Here is an 18,589-nt window from a genome sequence, read left to right as displayed (position 1 = left end):
TTATTATTACTATTATTTGTATCCCGCCCTCCCCTGCCAGAGCTGGGCTCAGAGCGGCTAACATCATATAAAACACAAAATACATAAAAATAAACAAACAATTAAAATGCATCCCAAAATTAATTCGAATAAATTAAAATTAGACTGGACAAATGGCCATCCTCAAGTTAAAATTGAAAGCGGTTATTACTCACCAGGACCAATTATTTCCACTGATATTATAAGGACCTATGAGCGGGCTGGGAAACCTCCTTCATACTTGTTCATACAAAGAGAAAATGAGTCAGACTGAATCTGGCCAAAGGCCTGGTGGAACAGTTCTGTCTTGCAGGCCCTGCAAAAAGATGTCAACTCTCGCAGGGCCCTAGTCTCTTGTGAGAGAGCATTCCACCAGACCGGGGCCACGGCCAAAAAGACGCTGGCTCTGGTCGAGGCCAGTCTAATCTCCCTGGGGCTCAGGATACTCAGGGTTTTGTTATTTGTAGATTGTAAGGTCTACATACCAGGAGAGGCGGTCCCGTAGGTACGAGGGTCCTAGGCCATATAGGGCTTTAAAGGTTAAAAGGTTTAAGGTGCTAGTTTTGACCTTTAAAGCCCTATACGGCCTAGGACCCATGTACCTATGGGGCCGCCTCTCCTGGTATGCTCCGCGGAGGACCTTAAGGTCCACAAATGACAACATTTTGGAGGTCCCAGGTCGCAAGGACCCAGAAATCCACCAAGCTGAATGAACTAAATGAACTAAAAGGTATTATGAAATGAAAACAGCTTAAAAAAATTAACCAATTATATCCCATTAGAAAACTGGTGCAGTTTTAAATACAGGTAAAAAGTGTCTAAAGCCTTCCCCTGACATATTTTCAAATATGTTGGGAAGTTTTTGAATGAGGGGGCAGTCAAATATCCTCAGTGCACCATCTGCAGTCTGCAGAGGTGCAGTCAAGTAAGAGATACATCACATGGGGCAGCTGATTTCACCATTCACCCACTTCTGCAATATTTCTACAATCTCCTTCGCCAAGCAGCTCCAGGCTTTGACATTCTCCTTCCACCCAGCAGAGTCCAAGGCTGCAAAAATAACTTCCAGCCGTAGCTTCTGGTTTTTCCTTTTTTCTGAAATTAAGAGCGAATCACATTAAGGGGAGAGGGAAGGGAGGCAACCTGATCCTAATTCTGTGTATCTTAAAGCACAATAATTAAAACGCCTTACTTGACTTTTTCAGCATGGCGTAATATTCCAGCATCAGTTCGTGAGAAGGGACAAGTTCGTGCAAGATCTAAAAAGAAAAAGACAAAGACACTAAACATCCATCTTGAGGCAAAGTTATGCACTTCCCTATCCCACCAGTTTCAACAGACAAATTATGAGCAGAGGCTTGTGCCAAAGTTCACTATAGCAGGGGACTGGATTGGTCCAATAATTTCACTTTATAGCCTAAGTATACTAGGGACAAAGAATTTCTTCTGCAATTCTGCAATATCAAGTCTGAGGGGGTGTGAAAATTGAATTTACAGTGTGCTTACAGGAAAACAAATCTCCATGTATGTGTGTATAATAAATAACAACAACAACAACAACAACATCATTGTTCATAGGCATTCCAGACACAGTGTACCTCAACCTCATGTCATAATGAGCCACAGCTAATGGATTACTGTGACACTTTAAAATTTAATTACTTTTATATCTCACTTTCCCTCCCAGAGCTCAAGGTGTCATACATGGCTTTCCACCTCTCCAATTTCTCCTCACAACAATCCCTGTGAGGAGGGCTGGACTGAGAGACAGTGACTGGCTAAAGGTCACTCAGTGAGCTTCATGGCTGAGCAGGAAATTGAACTCTGGTCTCTCAGCTCCTAGTCCGACAGTCTAACTGCTACACAATTAAATGGTGACCATTAAATAAGGCCTGAATATAATACCTGGAGTGCAGACATCTGAGTTTTCCTCGATTCACCCCTTCTCTTTAGGAACTGATATAAGAAGACATGTGCATTAGGGTTTGGAGGAAATTTGGAATTATATGCATATTCGCTCAACACTTCTCTTGCTTCTTCATACTCCTCATAATGTTCCAGCATCTGAAGAAACACACAAATGTACAGCTGATTATTTAAGGTTGGGGACCACATTTTCACCTTGAGGTACCCAAAAGAGTGTTTTGCAACAAGGAAAAAAACACTGAAAGAAAAATCTTCTCAAGTGAACACAATACAGTCAACGATCAGGTGACTGAAATGATGTTTTAAACAAAATTTGTATACCACTTGATTCTAAAAAAACCAAAAAAACCCTCTAAGCACTTTACAAAAAAAAACACCATTTAAATTATTGATAAAACACAGTTAAAATGAGCTATTTAGAAATATTCAAAAGATTAAAATCAACAGCAAGCCGCTAAAAAGAAATAAAGCATGTTTAACTTCAACATGTCTGGATAGTCTTACCTAAACAAAAATGTTTTAAGCTGACACTAGAAAGATTACAGTGAAGGTGCCTGCCTGATGTCAATACACAAGGAGTTCCAAAGTTCCACACGAAACTATCCATTTCTTACAAGTGTGGAATCAGTATTTTGAGGAACTGTAACAGTACCAGTTCCACAGACTGAAGAGGCTAAGTGGTTATACAGTCGTACCTTGGAACTCGAATGGCTTAGTTGCCGAATGTTTTGGCTCCCAAACGATCAAAAACCGGAAGTTATTGTTCCAGTTTTAGAACGTTCTTTTGGAAGCCGAAGACAGGACTTCCACACCTTGGAAGTTGAATGTTTTGGAAGTCGAGGTACGTCTGTTATAGGGGTAGGGTGATCCTGCAAGTTAACCGGTCCCAAGCTGTTAAGGGCTTCATATACTAATTGTAACCTCTTGAACTTGGCCTGGCAGCCAGATGCAGACCTCTGAGCAGAGGTGTTATATGCAGGCACGGTCTCACTCCTATCAGCAACTGTGCTGCAGCGTTCTGCACTAACTTCTGCAGCTTCTGGGTCAGGAACAAGGGAAGCCCCACATAGAATACACTGCAATAATCCAGTTTAATGGATCAGAAATAAGAGCTTTAGAATAAAAAGCAAAATCCAGGTGGGAACTTATGGCTGGATAATATATACATATCACTAAATGTGATTGGTTTGGTGCACACAGAGAGAGGAGAGGGAGGGAGGGAAAGGGAGAGAGAGAGAGAATATCATTTGGCTCAAATTGCCAAACCATGGTTTGGTCATTGGGTTCAAAACTTGGGGCTGAAAGCTTTCTCCTCCTACTATTATCTCGCTTCCTGATCCAAGCAAACTCCAGTTAGCCATTACATTTGAACTGGCAATCTATCTAGTATTTTTTAAAAGCCACATTTTTTTAAGCCAATGAACATCATCATATGCTATGACAGAGAATTCCCAAGACTCCCCAATGCTTTCTAGATACTTTTTCAGAGTCTTATTTTACTAATTGCTATGAAAGACATTTTTCTAGTATTCCCCGAGCTACAAAAACTTGGAACAGCCAGCAATTACTTAGATCAAGATTTGGGGGACGGGGGAGGAGTAAGATGGTTGTGAAGCATGCTCTTACATCCACATAACACGTCACAAAAGGATCCCAAACTCCAGGAATTTTAATGATCTCCTTGAGGCTGACTTTAGCCTGCCGGTACAAGATGCGCATTTCCTGCTGAATAGAAGACACTGCATAGCTGTCCTCATCTGTGAAAGACAAGGCATAATATAACCTCTTATATTAAGCACAGGGATCTGCAACTCAGGTAAATCATGACACTAATCTCACTTTCCAAGCACCCTAAAAATAAAAATAAAAAGCTTTCTGAAAGAGAAGAACCAAAGAAATTCACAACATATCTTTCTGGTCCCAAAAGAGTCAAACAGAGGACTATTAAGCAGGGAACCTCTTTCAATCAGAGGCCACGTTGACAGATGAGCAACCCCACCCACCTCTTAAGGCAACAAATGATGATTAAGCTTTATGTTTACTGCAAGTCAATGAATCTGATTAAACTTAATGGCGAAGCAGACTGAAACGAAAGCGTCAGTCAAGTCTGCTTTACTGAGAATGCCATTCAGTTTGAGTTCCTGCGGTACAGATGCAATGATGATAAGAGCAGAAAACTCTCAACAAACTATTCAAAAAAACTAACCTTCACCTGATGAGGAAGGCAGACTTAACAACACAATCCTAAGCATGTTTGTTCATAAGTTCCGTCGAGTTCACTGGAACTTTTGAACAACATTAAGTAAAGGTAAAGGGAACCCTGACCATTAGGTCCAGTCGTGACCGACTCTGGGGTTGCACGCTCATCTTGCTCTATAGGCCGAGGGAGCCGGCGTTTGTCCACAGACAGCTTCCGGGTCATGTGGCCAGCATGATTAAGCAACTTCTGGCGAACCAGAGCATCACACGGAAACGCCGTTTATCTTCCCGCCGGAGCGGTCCCTATTTATCTACTTGCACTGGCGTGCTTTCGAACTGCTAGGTTGACAGGAACAGGGACCGAGCAACAGGAGCTCACCCCGTGGCGGAGATTCAAACCACTGACCTTCTGATTGGCAAGTCCTAGGCTCTGTGGTTTAACCCACAGCACCACCCGCATCACTGGACTTACTCCCTAACAATTGCTTAATGCTGAAATCCTAAACACACAACTTCTAATTTAACTATGACCTCAGGACAGTTTAGTAGTCCAAATACCACTGACTGCTGCACTGTATAGTGTTATTTTGTGTGTTGTTCTTAATTATTGTTTCATACTGACTATTCCTCTATTCATTCATCCTTGCTGTGGGTGGGATACAAAACAGACAGACAATAAAAACATTATTAGGACTTAGGTGCATATTCAAAGTCCAGCATTAGAGTCTCATTCTATGCTTCCAATTTCAAGAGCTGAGCATAATAATCATGGCCATCTATGTCCTGCACCGATTTTCCCTAAGGCGCATACTCACCAAGCCCCAACATGTCCGCCTTCTTTTTCAACCACTTAGAATAGTCGAGCAGCCCCCTGTAACCTTGAATGAGTTTCAGTTCTTTGTTCTGAATGACTGTTTGTTCTCCATACTTCCAGCTTTCTGCCAGGACCAGGTTCTGATAAGCCTCATCCTCAAACCCGTTGCACAGGAGGTGGAAGGCGTGCTCTAAAGAAACCTACAACAATTTCAACCTAGCTTACAATCCGCAGCAGCAGCGGCGGTTCTGAATAAAATGCTACAATGCAAACCCAATGGGCTCAGAGACCTACTACATCCGGGAGTTTCCCCACTACTTTCAGTGAAAAATTTGGCAGCTTTGCAAGAGCAACAGGGATATGCCGTTTGAATGATGCTGGACCTGGAAATAAATGGGGGACCACTGTCAAATTGGCGATGCAATTAACATCAGCACACGCCATTCCAATCTTGGCAAATGCACTAACACTCACTGGATCCCAGTCAAGGTTCAAACTGGCTCAGTAGCATCCCAGTGGAACAGGGACTAAAGCTTCTGTACACCAAGAAAGAATGAAAAAGAACTAGACTTCTGAATGTAAACCAAAATGGAATTACTCCGTTTAGCTTAACATTAAAAAAAAAAATGCAAATGATATGAAATAGAATTATAAATGAGTGGAAAACTGAATATAAAGGAATTAACACAAAATCAGGTAAATTTTTTAGGGACTCCCAGTTTGAACTCTACAAGTATACAAATGGTACACTTTTTTTGCATGTACATGGGGTCAATTTACTGGAGATCAAGGTGCAGAACTGTGCATATATATACATATATATATATACACACACACACACACACACAAAAATAATAATATCCAGTTCAAAGAGTTGCATCCAGCGCTGCAGTGCCATGTGCGCAAGAGACTTCCTTGTGCGCAATGGCACTTCCCCTTCCTCTCCTGTCATCTGCTGTGCTCCCTGCTCTGTGCTTCATATGGTTGAAGGACCAGATTTAGGCAAAGTGTGGGAGGAGGAGAGGAAGCGGAAATCACACATTCCAAGAGCATCGGATACAACCCAAAGCTGCATGAACTACATCAGCATTCATTGCTCTATTATTATTATTATTATTATTATTATTATTATTATTATTATTATTATTATTTTATATACTGCCCTTCAGCAAAAGTTCTCAGGGCGGTTCACAGAATAAAATGCAGGATAAAAACAAGCAAATAATTAAAAGAAAACAGCAAAACAATAACTCTATTCTGTAATTAAGGATATGTTTTACCAAAGAAACCTCTACTAGGAGTAATGGACATTGCTACAAATCCCCACAACGAGAAATAGAAAGGGTGAGGAACCTCCGGCTCATGGGCCTAATCCTGCAGAGGTCCTAATTATGTTTGTGAGACCATCTTCCTCAAACCATGCCCACCTGCCACACCCCTAAAGTCACATGAGATATCAGGTGAGAGGAAGGCAAAAGCATGGCTTGCACATTGAATTACGTTCAAAACAAACCACTTGGAAAACGCACTTCAAAGGAGTTGCCACCCAAAATCGCTATGGTGAACTAAAAAGTTCCCCATCCCTGCTATACGTGGAAGAATGAGCAGCACTCTTAATAATAGCAATAATAATGTTAATAATGTTTTCTATGAAAAATAAGTATTATGATCTTAAGGATCCTTTGGAACTCTCCTCACCTTTAAATATCCTTTTACTCCTAAATTTTTCATCTGATCTGCAAAGTGGTTGGTCTCTTGAATATTGCTCCGTGGATGCCGCTGCAAGATCTCCGTTCCTATTCTCCAGATCTCCTAGCACGGAGAACACACATTCAGAACACAGTAGCAAACGACAGCTACAAAAAGCGAACATAAGCATAGCTTTGAAGTATACAGTCACTTACAACAGGCACAAAGAGCACTTCTAATTGCATAATGCAAAAATTTGCAGCCATCGTGACACAGAATTAAATGCACAACAAAACAGCCTAAATTGGGGATAGGCAACATGTGGCCCTCAACACTGTTTCAAAAGCCTTCTGCAAGCAATCAGGTTATATCTCTGGCAAGAGCAATCTATCCCTATCCCAGCAGCCCACTGGCTGGAGAGGGAAAGACAGAGAGAAGCATAGCTCAGTCTGATAAGCTCAGCTGGTAGAGAATGAGACTCTTTACCTCATGGTTGTGGGTTCGAGCCCCATGTTGGGCAAAAGATTCCTGCATTGCAGGGGGCTGAACCCCAACTCTCAATAACTTTCGATAACCATCGACCGTGGTATCCTTCTGGAGCGACCTACTTGGCTGGTCGTTCCCAGAGGCAGTGTTCTTTGGCCCCATAGAGCCTTCAGTGTGGAGTTCCTGAGGGATCAATGTTACCCCTTGTGCTGTTTAACATCTACATGAAACTACTGAGTGGGGTCATCTAGTGTTCTGGAGCACGTGGTCAGCAATATGCTGATGACAAACAGCTCTACTTCTCCTTTACAACTGCAGGTAAGGCAATGAAAGTTCTGGACCATTGTCTCACTTCACTAATGGGTTGGATGAGAGCCAACAGGCTGAAACTCAATCAACATTTCTCTTCAGTCAGGTGTTTGGCTGATGGCTTTTAAAATGTGTTTGTGGGAGGGCCTTTTTCAGCTTGTTTTTGTTTTGTTTTTTTTTATTCTCATTTTGTATTTTCCTGTTGTGAACTGCCCTGGGATCTTCGGCGGTATACAAAACAAACAAACAAACAATGACCCTTGTGGTCTGTTCCAACTCTACAATATAATAATTCTATGAGATGGCAGAAAGGAGAAACCACTTTAGGTTTTGCCCTTTCCACCACTGGCATGTACTTCAGCAACAGGCTATCCCCAAGAGACTTGGTCCAAAAATTGCTCTACCCTATTCCTAAACATATTACATGATAGAAGCATAGGACACAGGAATCACAGAGATCCTTTTCCGTCTTTCCTGCTCAGAATCAGGGGATTAGCTCATCTACTTACTTCAGGAGCAGCCCGCAGTTTGTCTTTACTGTAATGCTCTAACATTTCTATGTAGCTTATGATTAATTCTGCAGCCCTCTGCAACTGGCCTTGCAAAAGGGAATCCTGGATGCAGTTTAAACAACCTTCTTTTGCCTTCTGAAATTCCGAGTGCATTCCGACCCTAGATGCTACAACACAAGAATAATTTTGGTAACAGACATGAGAATAATTTTGATGTGTTTCTAATGCAGTTATAGACTTAAATTGCAATTTAGAGGAAAACACAAAAGCCCATACATTCTTGGTTGCATCTGGCAAGTAAATACAGGAATCAATCCTGCATTTCATCTTTGGAACATAAAATCCAATACCATACTACTAAACTGTCTAACTTCCTTCATAGCTTCATGCAAACATAAAGGTAAAGGTAAAGGGACCCCCAACCATTAGGTCCAGTCGTGACCGACTCTGGGGTTGCGGCGCTCATCTTGCTTTACTGGCCGAGGGAGCCGGCATACAGCTTCCGGGTCATGTGGCCAGCATGACTAAGCTGCTTCTGGCGAACCAGAGCAGCACACGGAAGCACCGTTTACCTTCCCGCCGGAGCGGTACCTATTTATCTACTTGCACTTTGACGTTCTTTCAAACTGCTAGGTTGGCAGGAGCAGGGACCGAACAGCGGGAGCTCACCCTGTCGCAGGGATACGAACCGCCGACCTTCTGATCAACAAGTCCTAGGCTCTGTGGTTTAACCCACAGCACCACCCGCATCCCTGTGGTTAAACCCGTGTGGTTTAACCCACAGCACCACCCATGCAAACATAACTTCATGCAAAAAAAATGTGCTGCTGCGACCTACTGTAGGCTGATGAGGGCATAAATGATGAAAAGGTTTTCCACCATTTGTGCTTCTTGCTTCCAGTGTTGATAGTCCTATCATACCATGCAAAGCAATAAGGAATCTTACCAACCAGCAATCAAGAACTTACTTGTGTAGTGAAAATATCTTGGGAGTAAAGGTAAATAAATTCCTGGGATGGGAGCTGTTGTTGTGGCTGCATGCACATCCTGTGTTTCTCCTTCCAAATTTATCTGCCCTCTTTTTCTTCTCAGTTCTTCAACAAAAGTATCCATTTCTGTGAAAGGAAGATGGGGAAATATTTATGCTTGCAGGTCAGGCAAATCAAAATAAGAAATGAAGCAGGGGGGAAGAGACACTTTCAATGTCTTTAAAAACAGCTGTACAAGGAAGCATGAGTTTAGTTTTTTATTACTATTTTCCATTAAATATTGCCCCTTTACAGACATGAAATGGAAGCAGGGTGCCTGATACAATTAGGGAATAGAGCACCTTGCTGAAATTTACGTCAACATTGCCATAGCTACTGTGATGTGAAGGTTAAAGTGTGCATCTTAGAAGAAGGTGGAGGGAGATACAGACAGACAGACAGACAAAGCAGGCCACTGCAGGGTTGGAAAAGCCTTCAGCATTGCTCCCCACACCATTTTTATTCCTTGCCTTGTGCAGAATCAGAATTGGAAAGGATGACGTATCACCCATCGGGGTGCCAACTTGAATAAAATATTGTGGGAGCCCTTGTAAGCTCCATCCCACATAATCAATCACATGGCACAGTGCGCGCACACCATTTGAATGGGAATGCCCATCAACTTTGTGGGGGGACAGCCCCCTCAAATATTTTATTGTGGAGCCAAAGCCCCCACAGCACCTAGGAGTTGGCTCCTATGTCACCCATTTTTTCAGAAGTGGGGCAGGACAACAACTCACATAGTCTTGGTCCTCTCAGTGTTTCAGATTGGTTATAACCTTGGAGTTGTGCTTTATTCTTGAATTCATGTTGTTTTTCATTTTATGTTTTAGGCTGTATTAGGCTTCCATACTTATTTATCGTAAGCAGCTGAGAGAACCTTACAGCATGGGCCAGCATGCAAGCGTCACAAATAAATATTACACTGCACTGTAGAGGAGCAGGGGACTCTTATTTGTTTATTTATTTATTTTTACCAACCACCAAAACACAAACTGTGAAACCCCCCAGGCAGCTGATACATTGGGTATACATATTCAATAATATACATATTGAGTAATATATATTCAATAATATTTGATAATAACATATTCAAATCAACCATATGTACACTTCTATATACCTTAACACTCCTCCCTCCACAAGGTTTATTTAACTTTTAACATTTTAATTGCCCCAAATTGTTCAAACCTACCCAAATAATTCAGTATCTTCTCAAACCAATCCTCCTCTTTCTCACTGACCTTAAACCCTTTCATTCTATGTAACTTCACAGTTAGGTATTCTAAAATTATAATTTTATTCAGTTTTTTCCTCCATTGGTTCACCCCTAGCTCTTCTGCATTTTTCCAGTTACTCGCTGTAACCTGTCTGGCTGCAATTACCATCAATTTTACCCATTGCCATTCCTCTTTTGTTTTTAACTCAGTACTACTCAGGCTAATAAGAACTATTAATTTAGATATTTCCACATTCCTTCCCACAATTCCCGATATTTCTATACCAATCTGTTTCCAAAATTCATTAACTAACGGACAATCCCACCACATATGACTGTACATTCCCATCACTCCACGTAGTCGTGGTGTGGAGCAGGGGACTAATTTTTAAATAATTTGTTAACCCCACATATTAATTAAGTTATTAGGCTGTAATCCTACACACACTTACATGGGAGTGAGTTCCATTGAACTCAATGGGCCTTACTTCGGAATAAACAGACACAGACTCACACCATGAATAGGCAACGTAGTCAGCCAACTCCTGGTGAGGATACTTAACCTAGTCCCTGGAGTCTTCTGTCGCACCAGCACCAGCACCCCATTCAACAGCATCCCCTGGAGTTTAGTGCCTGAAATGGATTGCAACTTTTGTGTCGTTTATTTCTAATGGGCCAATGCAGCGATCTCTTGAGTTTTCTACACTCCATGAAGCCACTAGGTGGCATCAGATAACTTACGTTTCCCTGACACTTCCCATCCTGGTCTGCAAAAGTAACAGTGGCATAAACAATTAAACAAAAAGCCCAAATTATAGGTTGACGCTAAATGCTCACCCCCTTTTTTTTTCTTCCTTTCCCTTCCTATTCATCAGAAGTGAGAAATCCAATATTTTAGTGCACCTGTGGCAAAATTAAACCAGCAGGCTTCCAGACTTTCAAGTGGGATATAACAATCATATACTGTGCTGGCAAATTCAGGGTGCACAGTTAAAACTGCTTTGGAACTCTTGCTCAACAAACCCATTTCCCCCGAAGTTTGGGCTTTCTGCAGTGAGGAAAGTGACAAGAAAATGCACTGGGAAATACAGGTAATGCTTGTTTTGACATGATGCCCCCTCGCATCCCTTTCTAACAAATCAGGATGAATATTCAGCAAACAAGTGGCCTTTCCAAATAAAAGCACTAAGGCTACGAACTGCTTTCTATTACTTTTTGTTCCAGGACGAAAGTGCTGCTTCCTAATCACAGCTACACTCAAATTCCCAGTTCCTCCACTGCTTGCTATGGTAGCCCTCATTCGCAGAACTCCAAAAGGACCCAAGCGCAATCTAGTCCAACCTGCGTGTCTCCTCAAAAGGAGCCAGGAAACTCTACACTCCAACTGCATCTGATTCCGTAGCCCACGAAGCGTCACAGGTGCCTTCGCTGTTTTTCCTGCAACAAGAGGATGTCAGAATTCTCTTCCTTAACTTCAGAAAAGTGAGGTGCCAATCTATCCTTTTCCTATCTCTATAGTTATCGGTTGGCTACCACGTGTTGTCTCCCACGGGAATCTATTGGCTCCCAAATACAAGCGACGTGAGCTCCGAGAGGAGCTTTCGCCGACCAACCTACCTGGATGCGGAGCTTCCTTCTGTCTCTCGGTAACCTCTCCTGATAGGGCCCGGTCTCGCGCTTAACGACAGGAAAAGCGCGCTCCCTACGAGGGTTTGGAATGTCTAAAAGGCCATTTTGAGTTCCTTCCAGCACGCCGACGCGTTCCTCGCCGCCATCTTTGACCATGGCATATCCCGACTTCCTGTTCGTAGTACGCAACAGCCGGTCTTCTATTTTTTTTTTTTAGTTAGGGGCGGGGCTGGAGGCCGTAAAGGACTTTGCGGTTATATGCGCATGCGCAAAAACTTTTGAGGCTTTGTGGTTGTCGCCGCGCACGGTACACGCTCCTTGTGCTCGCGAGGTGCCTGAACCTTGCAGGTCCTCTCTAATGAAGAGCAGGATATAATTTAAAAGATGCAGAACGTCTTCGTTTTCGAAGCTTAATTTTAGGTGGCTAAAATTATGCACAGAAGTTCCCAAACCCCTGAGAGCGAACAAAAAGTTGTCCTCAGCCCCACAAAGCAAAAAAAACCCGCACAATTTCAACCAGAATGTCAAGTGCATTTTATAGGACTGTAGGGAAATATCCAGTACTCCCCCCTTTTTTGTAGTAAGTACCAGCACACTTCTCTCTTTCTTTCTTCCTTTCTTTGCTGCCATTGGTAGCTGTTTTGTGCTGGCACCCATGGCACTTTTCTCAAGATACAGGTACTGGCACCTCATCTCTTTACCATATAAAGCCCTGGAAATCTCTACAGTGGTACCTTGGGTTACATACGCTTCAGGTGACAGACTCCGCTAACCCAGAAATAGTACCTCAGGTTAAGAACTTTGCTTCAGTATGAGAACAGAAATCGTGCTCCTGCGGCGCGGCAGCAGCAGGAGGCCCCATTAGCTAAAGTGGTGCTTCAGGTTAAGAACAGTTTCAGGTTAAGAACGGACCTCCGGAACGAATTAAGTACTTAACCCGAGGTACCACTGTGTAAGAACAAAATAAAACATTAAACACTTAAAAAACCTGCCCTATACAGGATTGCCTGTATGGAAAAGACCCTGATGTTGGGAAAGATGGAGGGCACAAGAAGAAGGGGACGACAGAGGATGAGATGGTTGGACAGGGTTCTCAAAGCTACGAACATGAGTTTGACCAAACTGCGGGAGGCAGTGGAAGAAAGGAGTACCTGGCGTGCTCTGGTCCATGGGGTCACGAAGAGTCGGACACGATTAAACGACTAAACAACAACAACAACAACAACATGGTTTCTGGATCAAGCACAAGGAAAGCCACTGAGGCTACCTGGGGCTCTAGTCACAAAGCTGTATACAGAATCACTCCCAGAATGTATACTTGTTCCTTTGGGGGTAGTGAAACCAATTTTCAGGGCATGCAACTGACCAATTTTTTGGACATGGGAACCACTCACTCACAATGTCTCCATCTTGTCAGAATTCAGGCTCAGCTTATTTTCCTCATCCAGCCCAGGCATCTGTCGAGGCATCATCCCAGGGCCGCATGGCCCTCCTGAATAACATATCATGGAGAAATAGAGCCGAGTGTCAGCAGTTTACTGGTGGCACCTTGCTGTAAAACTCGTAATGACCACTTCCAGTGGCTTCATATAGATACTAAGTAGCTTTGCGGATAAAATAGCATAGCTTCCAGGGGGCAAAAAAATATGGTCAATGGTACCAAAAGCTGCGGAGTTATTGAGAAGCAGGTGCAAAGTCACACTCATCTTGTGCGACTCTCTGTAAAGGTCATCCATCAGGATGACCAAGGGTGACTCAAGTCCTGCAGCCAGGACTGAACCCAGACTGGAATAGATCTAAATAATTCATGTCATCCAAGACTGTAGCTGACCTGTCATCCAAGAACGCAAGCAACTGCAGTTTGGAGGAGAGAGTCAGAAGTTTTATCATCTCTTGACATTAAGTGTGCAAAAAAAACCCTGCTGATTAAAGCTCTAGAACTCTGCTCATGGCATCCATTCCATTTAAATTGGTTTGTTCTCTTTTTTTACTTTGCTACTGGGATTGTCCTCAGGGTGAGATCTGGAGCAAATTTAGGATTTGCATGTTCCTGTTTCCCCTTACTGTGGGTAGTAAAGGTACTGTAAAGGAGACCCTGCTATCTATGGGACAGGTAACAAGCAACCAGGTCATACATCTCAAAATGATGAAAGTTGGGCAGGTCCTAGTCATAAAAATGTTTGTGGAAATAAGCTGATCGCAACAAAAGTTACTTTCACATTTAGAAGTGAAAATTTGGGAGCAAGTATCAGTGTGTGTATGTGTTTGTTTTTTTAAAAAGGCTTTCATGTTAACATACTTTTAAATTCCTCTGACTGGGTGAAGAAGAACAGTAGAACAGTTCTGTTTTCCAGCAGCCAAGCAATAGTCACTGATTATTTGGCTCAAAGTGAGATAGTACACAAGAGAATAGTATGCAATGAAAATCAATAATTTTGAGTATATGATAAGAACATCGGCTTCACTTCTGATGTAATTAGTGGCAAAGATTACTGTTAGCAATTTCAGATATCTAAGTAGCAATAACTGGAAGAGCACAACAGACTGCTACTTATGTAGTCACTCAGCGAGCCAACTAGTTCATCATTATTATTCTCTCTGTGCTGCTTGGTACAAGGGACACTGTGTGCTTTACATATTTTAATTATCTTAAAAGACCACTTCTGCATACTGCCAAATGTGCAGAGATGAAAGCATTTACATTGCAATCATTAGCCTATTCTGTTATGTTCCTTTTCATATTAAGACAGAAGTCAAGTTCTAGCAAACCTTGCCTTCTTTTTGTTAGAATCCTGGATGAACGTATTTTCCTGTATAGCATGCTTATTTCACATTGAACCAGTCAACTGGTGCAATGTAATCTAAGCACAAATGCAAAGCGAATGTATAAACCAACAATAACCTTAATGCAAACAAACTGATAACATAGAGGAGTGTTCAATACTACTACATTGAATCTATGTCTTAGCCAAAAAAGCTGACATAGCAACTCTTTGCATCATCTGAATGTTCTTTACCAGGTGCCCTGGCCCAGTCAAATATCATGCAGCTGCACTGAGAACCAGTGTGGTGCAGTGGTTAATAAGAAACATTTAAGAAATAAAATTAATCTGGTAATAAGATCCTTCCAGTAGCACCTTAAAGACCAACTAAGTCAGTTCTTGGTATGAGCTTTCGTGTGCATGCACACTTCTTCAGATACACAGTATCTGAAGAAGTGTGCATGCACACGAAAGCTCATACCAAGAACTGACTTAGTTGGTCTTTAAGGTGCTACTGGAAGGAATTTGTTTTGTTTTGACTATGGCAGACCAACACGGCTACCTATCTGTAACTGGTAATAAGAGACATAGTGCCTCTGTTCCTGGAGGCAGCATATAGCCATCATTAATAGTGACCACTGATATCATTCATGAATTTGTCTCATCCTCTTTTGAAGTCATCCAAGTTGGTAGCCATCACTACATCTTATGGAAGTGAACTATACACTGTGTGAAGAAGCACAGTCTGTACTTAATCTCCCACCATTTAGCTTCATTGAATGACCCTGTGTGGTTTTTCATGTGAAATGCACAAGGAAGCCATTCAGATTCCACATCAGGGTGAAGTGGAACAGTCCATGTGACTTGCTGAAAGAATGAGGTGGTAGACAAAGCTCCAGGCAAAACTACGTCCTGTCATCTCTGGTCATTGCCCATACTTGCTTACTTGAGCAACATCTGGGGGGGGGGCAAAAGCTCTCCACCAGTTCTAGATAATCCTACTCCCTTATGTGCTAGATTTCTACTTGCAGGAAGATTTTTGTACATAGGGAGGAATTATGTGAGATGCAGGGGGCCAACTTGAATAAAATATTGGGGAGGCCAGGTAAGCCCCACCCTGCATAATCGATTTACAAGATGCAGCACGCATGCACCATTTGAGTGGCAATGCCTATTAACTTGGGGGGGAGCCCCCTCAAATATTCTATTTTGGGGGTACCAAGGTGTTATGTACTGAGTTGAATAGGATCCAAACTGCAGCAGTCTGATTGGTCCTAGAACAATAGGCTCCAAAAGGCAGCAGTCTGATTGGTCCTAGAACAATAGGATTCAGAATGCAGCAGTCTGATTGGTCCTAGAACAATGCAGCAGTATGATTGGTTAGCAGGAACCACCCAATCATGCTCCAGATAGAAGTGAATCCACAACCTGATTGGCCTACAGTAGAATCCTGGAATTAGCCAATCATGTGCAGCCCATTGTGTAAATAATGTATATAAAGCAGATACTTTGAGGGGACATTCATTCATTCCTCTTCACCACTATGAGCTGAATAAAGAGCATGAAATCACTTTGCGACTCTGAGTATATTTCACTGGCGACGAAGGTGGGATCCCGCTGAGCTGACTGCCACACACAGCACCGCAGCACCGCCACCTGCCGCACCGCTGCCTCGCACCGTGTATCCAGGCTTCAGCTCGGGGACACAAGGAACTCAGAATGGCAACTGACAGCAGCTTCTCGCCATTCAACCCAGCATCTGGAGACTGGGAAGCGTACGCCTCCCGTTTCACCTTCCTCCTAGAAGCCAAAGGGGTCACCGATGAAGAAGACGCCAAGAAGAGGGCAATATTCTTCAGCGTCTGCGGAGAGGAGACATTTGAAATCGCCCGGGCTCTCCTTGCGCCTGAAGACGTCGCTACTGTTCCATACAAAACAATAATGGAACAGCTGAAGGGGCACTTTTCGCCACAGCCCTCAGTGGTGGCTCGTCGAAATGCCTTCTACGCAAAGCGGCAAGCCCCTGGGGAAACCATAACTGGGTTTGTGACCTCTCTCCGCCAAGCTGCCCGGTTCTGCAACTTCTCAGAGCTGGAGAACATGCTTCGTGACCGCCTCGTCGGTGGCCTGAAGGATGAGAAGCTGCAACGACGCCTCTACGCTAAGAAGAACCTAACGTTCCAGGTCGCTCTGGAGGAGGCCCTGGCAACGGAAGCTGCTGAGAGGTCGACGCAAGAGGCACGGCTGAGCCAGCCGTCCCAACCGAGGGTCCACCACGAAGACCTCACCAACGACTCGGGATCCGACAGGGAGGAGGTGCACCGAGTACAGCAGCGCACTCAAGCAGCCCACATACCACAGCTGCCTCGACGAGAAGGAGGGAACTGCGCAAGCTGTGGAGAAAGTCACGAGAGGAGGACCTGCCGTTTCCGCAACGCAGAGTGCAGGCAGTGCAGAAAATTGGGACACATCGCCCGGGTGTGTCGGGCTCGGCCCACCCGAAGCCAGGCATCAGATGACCAATCCAAGAGCCCCAGGTCCCGGGGCCCAACGCACCAAGGCAACTCGACGGAGCTCACAGACTTCCAGGTATACCAGTTGCCCCACCCCAACGTAGAGAAAATTTATGTAGAGGTACAGATAGAGGGGGCCCCATGCCGCATGGAGCTTGACACGGGTTCAACTCTATCCATAATCTCGGCAAGGACCTTAAGGAAACTGTGTCCTACTGGGGGTCCCAAACTCAGGCCGGCCCCATTCACCCTCCGGGACTTCCAGAAACGTAAGGTCCCCACAATGGGGGTGGGGACCTTCAGGGTGCAATACCGAGGGCGGACGCGGCAACTGGACTTGCTTGTGGTCAAGGGCCCCTACATTAGCTTACTGGGGTTGGCATGGTTTGGACCACTGGGACTAGCCATCACCGGGGTGAACCACATGAGCTTACAAGTGGACGTGGACGCCATATGCAAGGAGTTTCCGGGGGTTTTCGATGGGAAATTGGGACAGTATACGGGCCCCCCCATTGCTCTACAGCTTGACCCCGCAGTACGACCAGTCAGGCTCAAGGCCCGCCGGGTCCCATTCGCCCTGAAACCCCGTATAGACGAGGAATTGGACCGACTCGTGGAGCAAGGAGTGCTGGAGCCGGTGCCTAATGCCCCCTGGGAAACCCCAATCGTCACACCCGTCAAGCCTAATGGTTCGGTCCGCATCTGCGCAGACTACAAATGTACCATAAACAAGGCCGTCATGGCCCATGCATACCCAGTGCCAGTGGTCAGCCATGTCCTTGCCACCCTGGCTGGGTCGAAAATTTTTGGCAAGCTGGACTTGGCCCAAGCATATCAACAGCTGCCAGTAGATGAGGCCACAGCAGAGGCACAGACGATTGTGACGCACAGAGGAGCGTTCAGGGTAAAGCGGCTGCAATTCGGGGTCAGCGTGGCACCAGGCATATTCCAGAATCTAATGGACTCTCTCCTTAAAGGGATTCCTGGTGTCACCCCCTTCTTTGATGATGTGTTGATTGCCGGGCCCACACCAGAGGAGTTTGAGGACCGCCTCCGCACTGTTCTGCACCGTTTCCAGATGGCGGGTCTCAAGGTGAAGCGGGAAAAATGTCTACTAGGAGTGCCTCAAGTGGACTTTCTGGGATTTATGGTGGATGCAGAAGGGGTTCACCCGACTGGGGACAAGGTACGGGCCATTTGTGATGCCCCAGCGCCCAAGAACAAGACTGAACTTCAGGCCTTCTTGGGATTATTGAACTTTTACCATTCCTTCCTTCCCCACAAGGCGGCGGTAGCGGAGCCCCTACACAGACTCCTGGACAAGCGGGCCCCTTGGGTGTGGGGCCAGCGCCAGGAGGCCGCATTCCAGGCAGTCAAGGACTTGCTTGTCTCAAACTCGGTCTTGGCACACTTCGACGAGAGGCTGCCGGTGGTGCTAGCATGCGACGCCTCGCCCTATGGCATCGGCGCTGTCCTGGGACACCA

At 44.4% G+C, this 18,589-nt stretch overlaps 1 protein-coding gene across 4 annotated transcripts in view; it reads right to left on the bottom strand.

The window, feature by feature from the left end:
* Positions 1-18,589, bottom strand: part of TAF1A (TATA-box binding protein associated factor, RNA polymerase I subunit A) — a 44,562-nt gene that overhangs the window by 2,797 nt on the left and 23,176 nt on the right. The window contains exons 1-9 of one of the 4 annotated variants that reach the window (XM_081857822.1): positions 13,228-13,249; positions 8,922-9,068; positions 7,951-8,120; positions 6,656-6,769; positions 4,959-5,157; positions 3,571-3,701; positions 1,924-2,082; positions 1,211-1,277; positions 990-1,113 (exon numbers count right to left, since the gene is read on the bottom strand). In XM_081857822.1, coding sequence (XP_081713948.1) covers positions 990-1,113; positions 1,211-1,277; positions 1,924-2,082; positions 3,571-3,701; positions 4,959-5,157; positions 6,656-6,769; positions 7,951-8,120; positions 8,922-9,066 — 1,109 coding nt within the window. In that variant the 5' untranslated portion in view covers positions 9,067-9,068; positions 13,228-13,249. Of the gene's footprint in view, positions 1-989; positions 1,114-1,210; positions 1,278-1,923; positions 2,083-3,570; positions 3,702-4,958; positions 5,158-6,655; positions 6,770-7,950; positions 8,121-8,921; positions 9,069-11,541; positions 11,605-11,817; positions 12,042-13,227; positions 13,250-18,589 lie in introns of those variants that run through there. The other 3 variants (XM_081857821.1, XM_081857820.1, XM_081857823.1) reach the window with 3 other exon arrangements.

Source organism: Podarcis erhardii (genome assembly GCF_964252035.2).
Source record: "Podarcis erhardii genome assembly, chromosome: 3".
NCBI lineage: Eukaryota > Metazoa > Chordata > Lepidosauria > Squamata > Lacertidae > Podarcis > Podarcis erhardii.
Note: the sequence above shows the minus strand (reverse complement) of the source record. Positions and strands in the feature narration are given on the sequence as shown.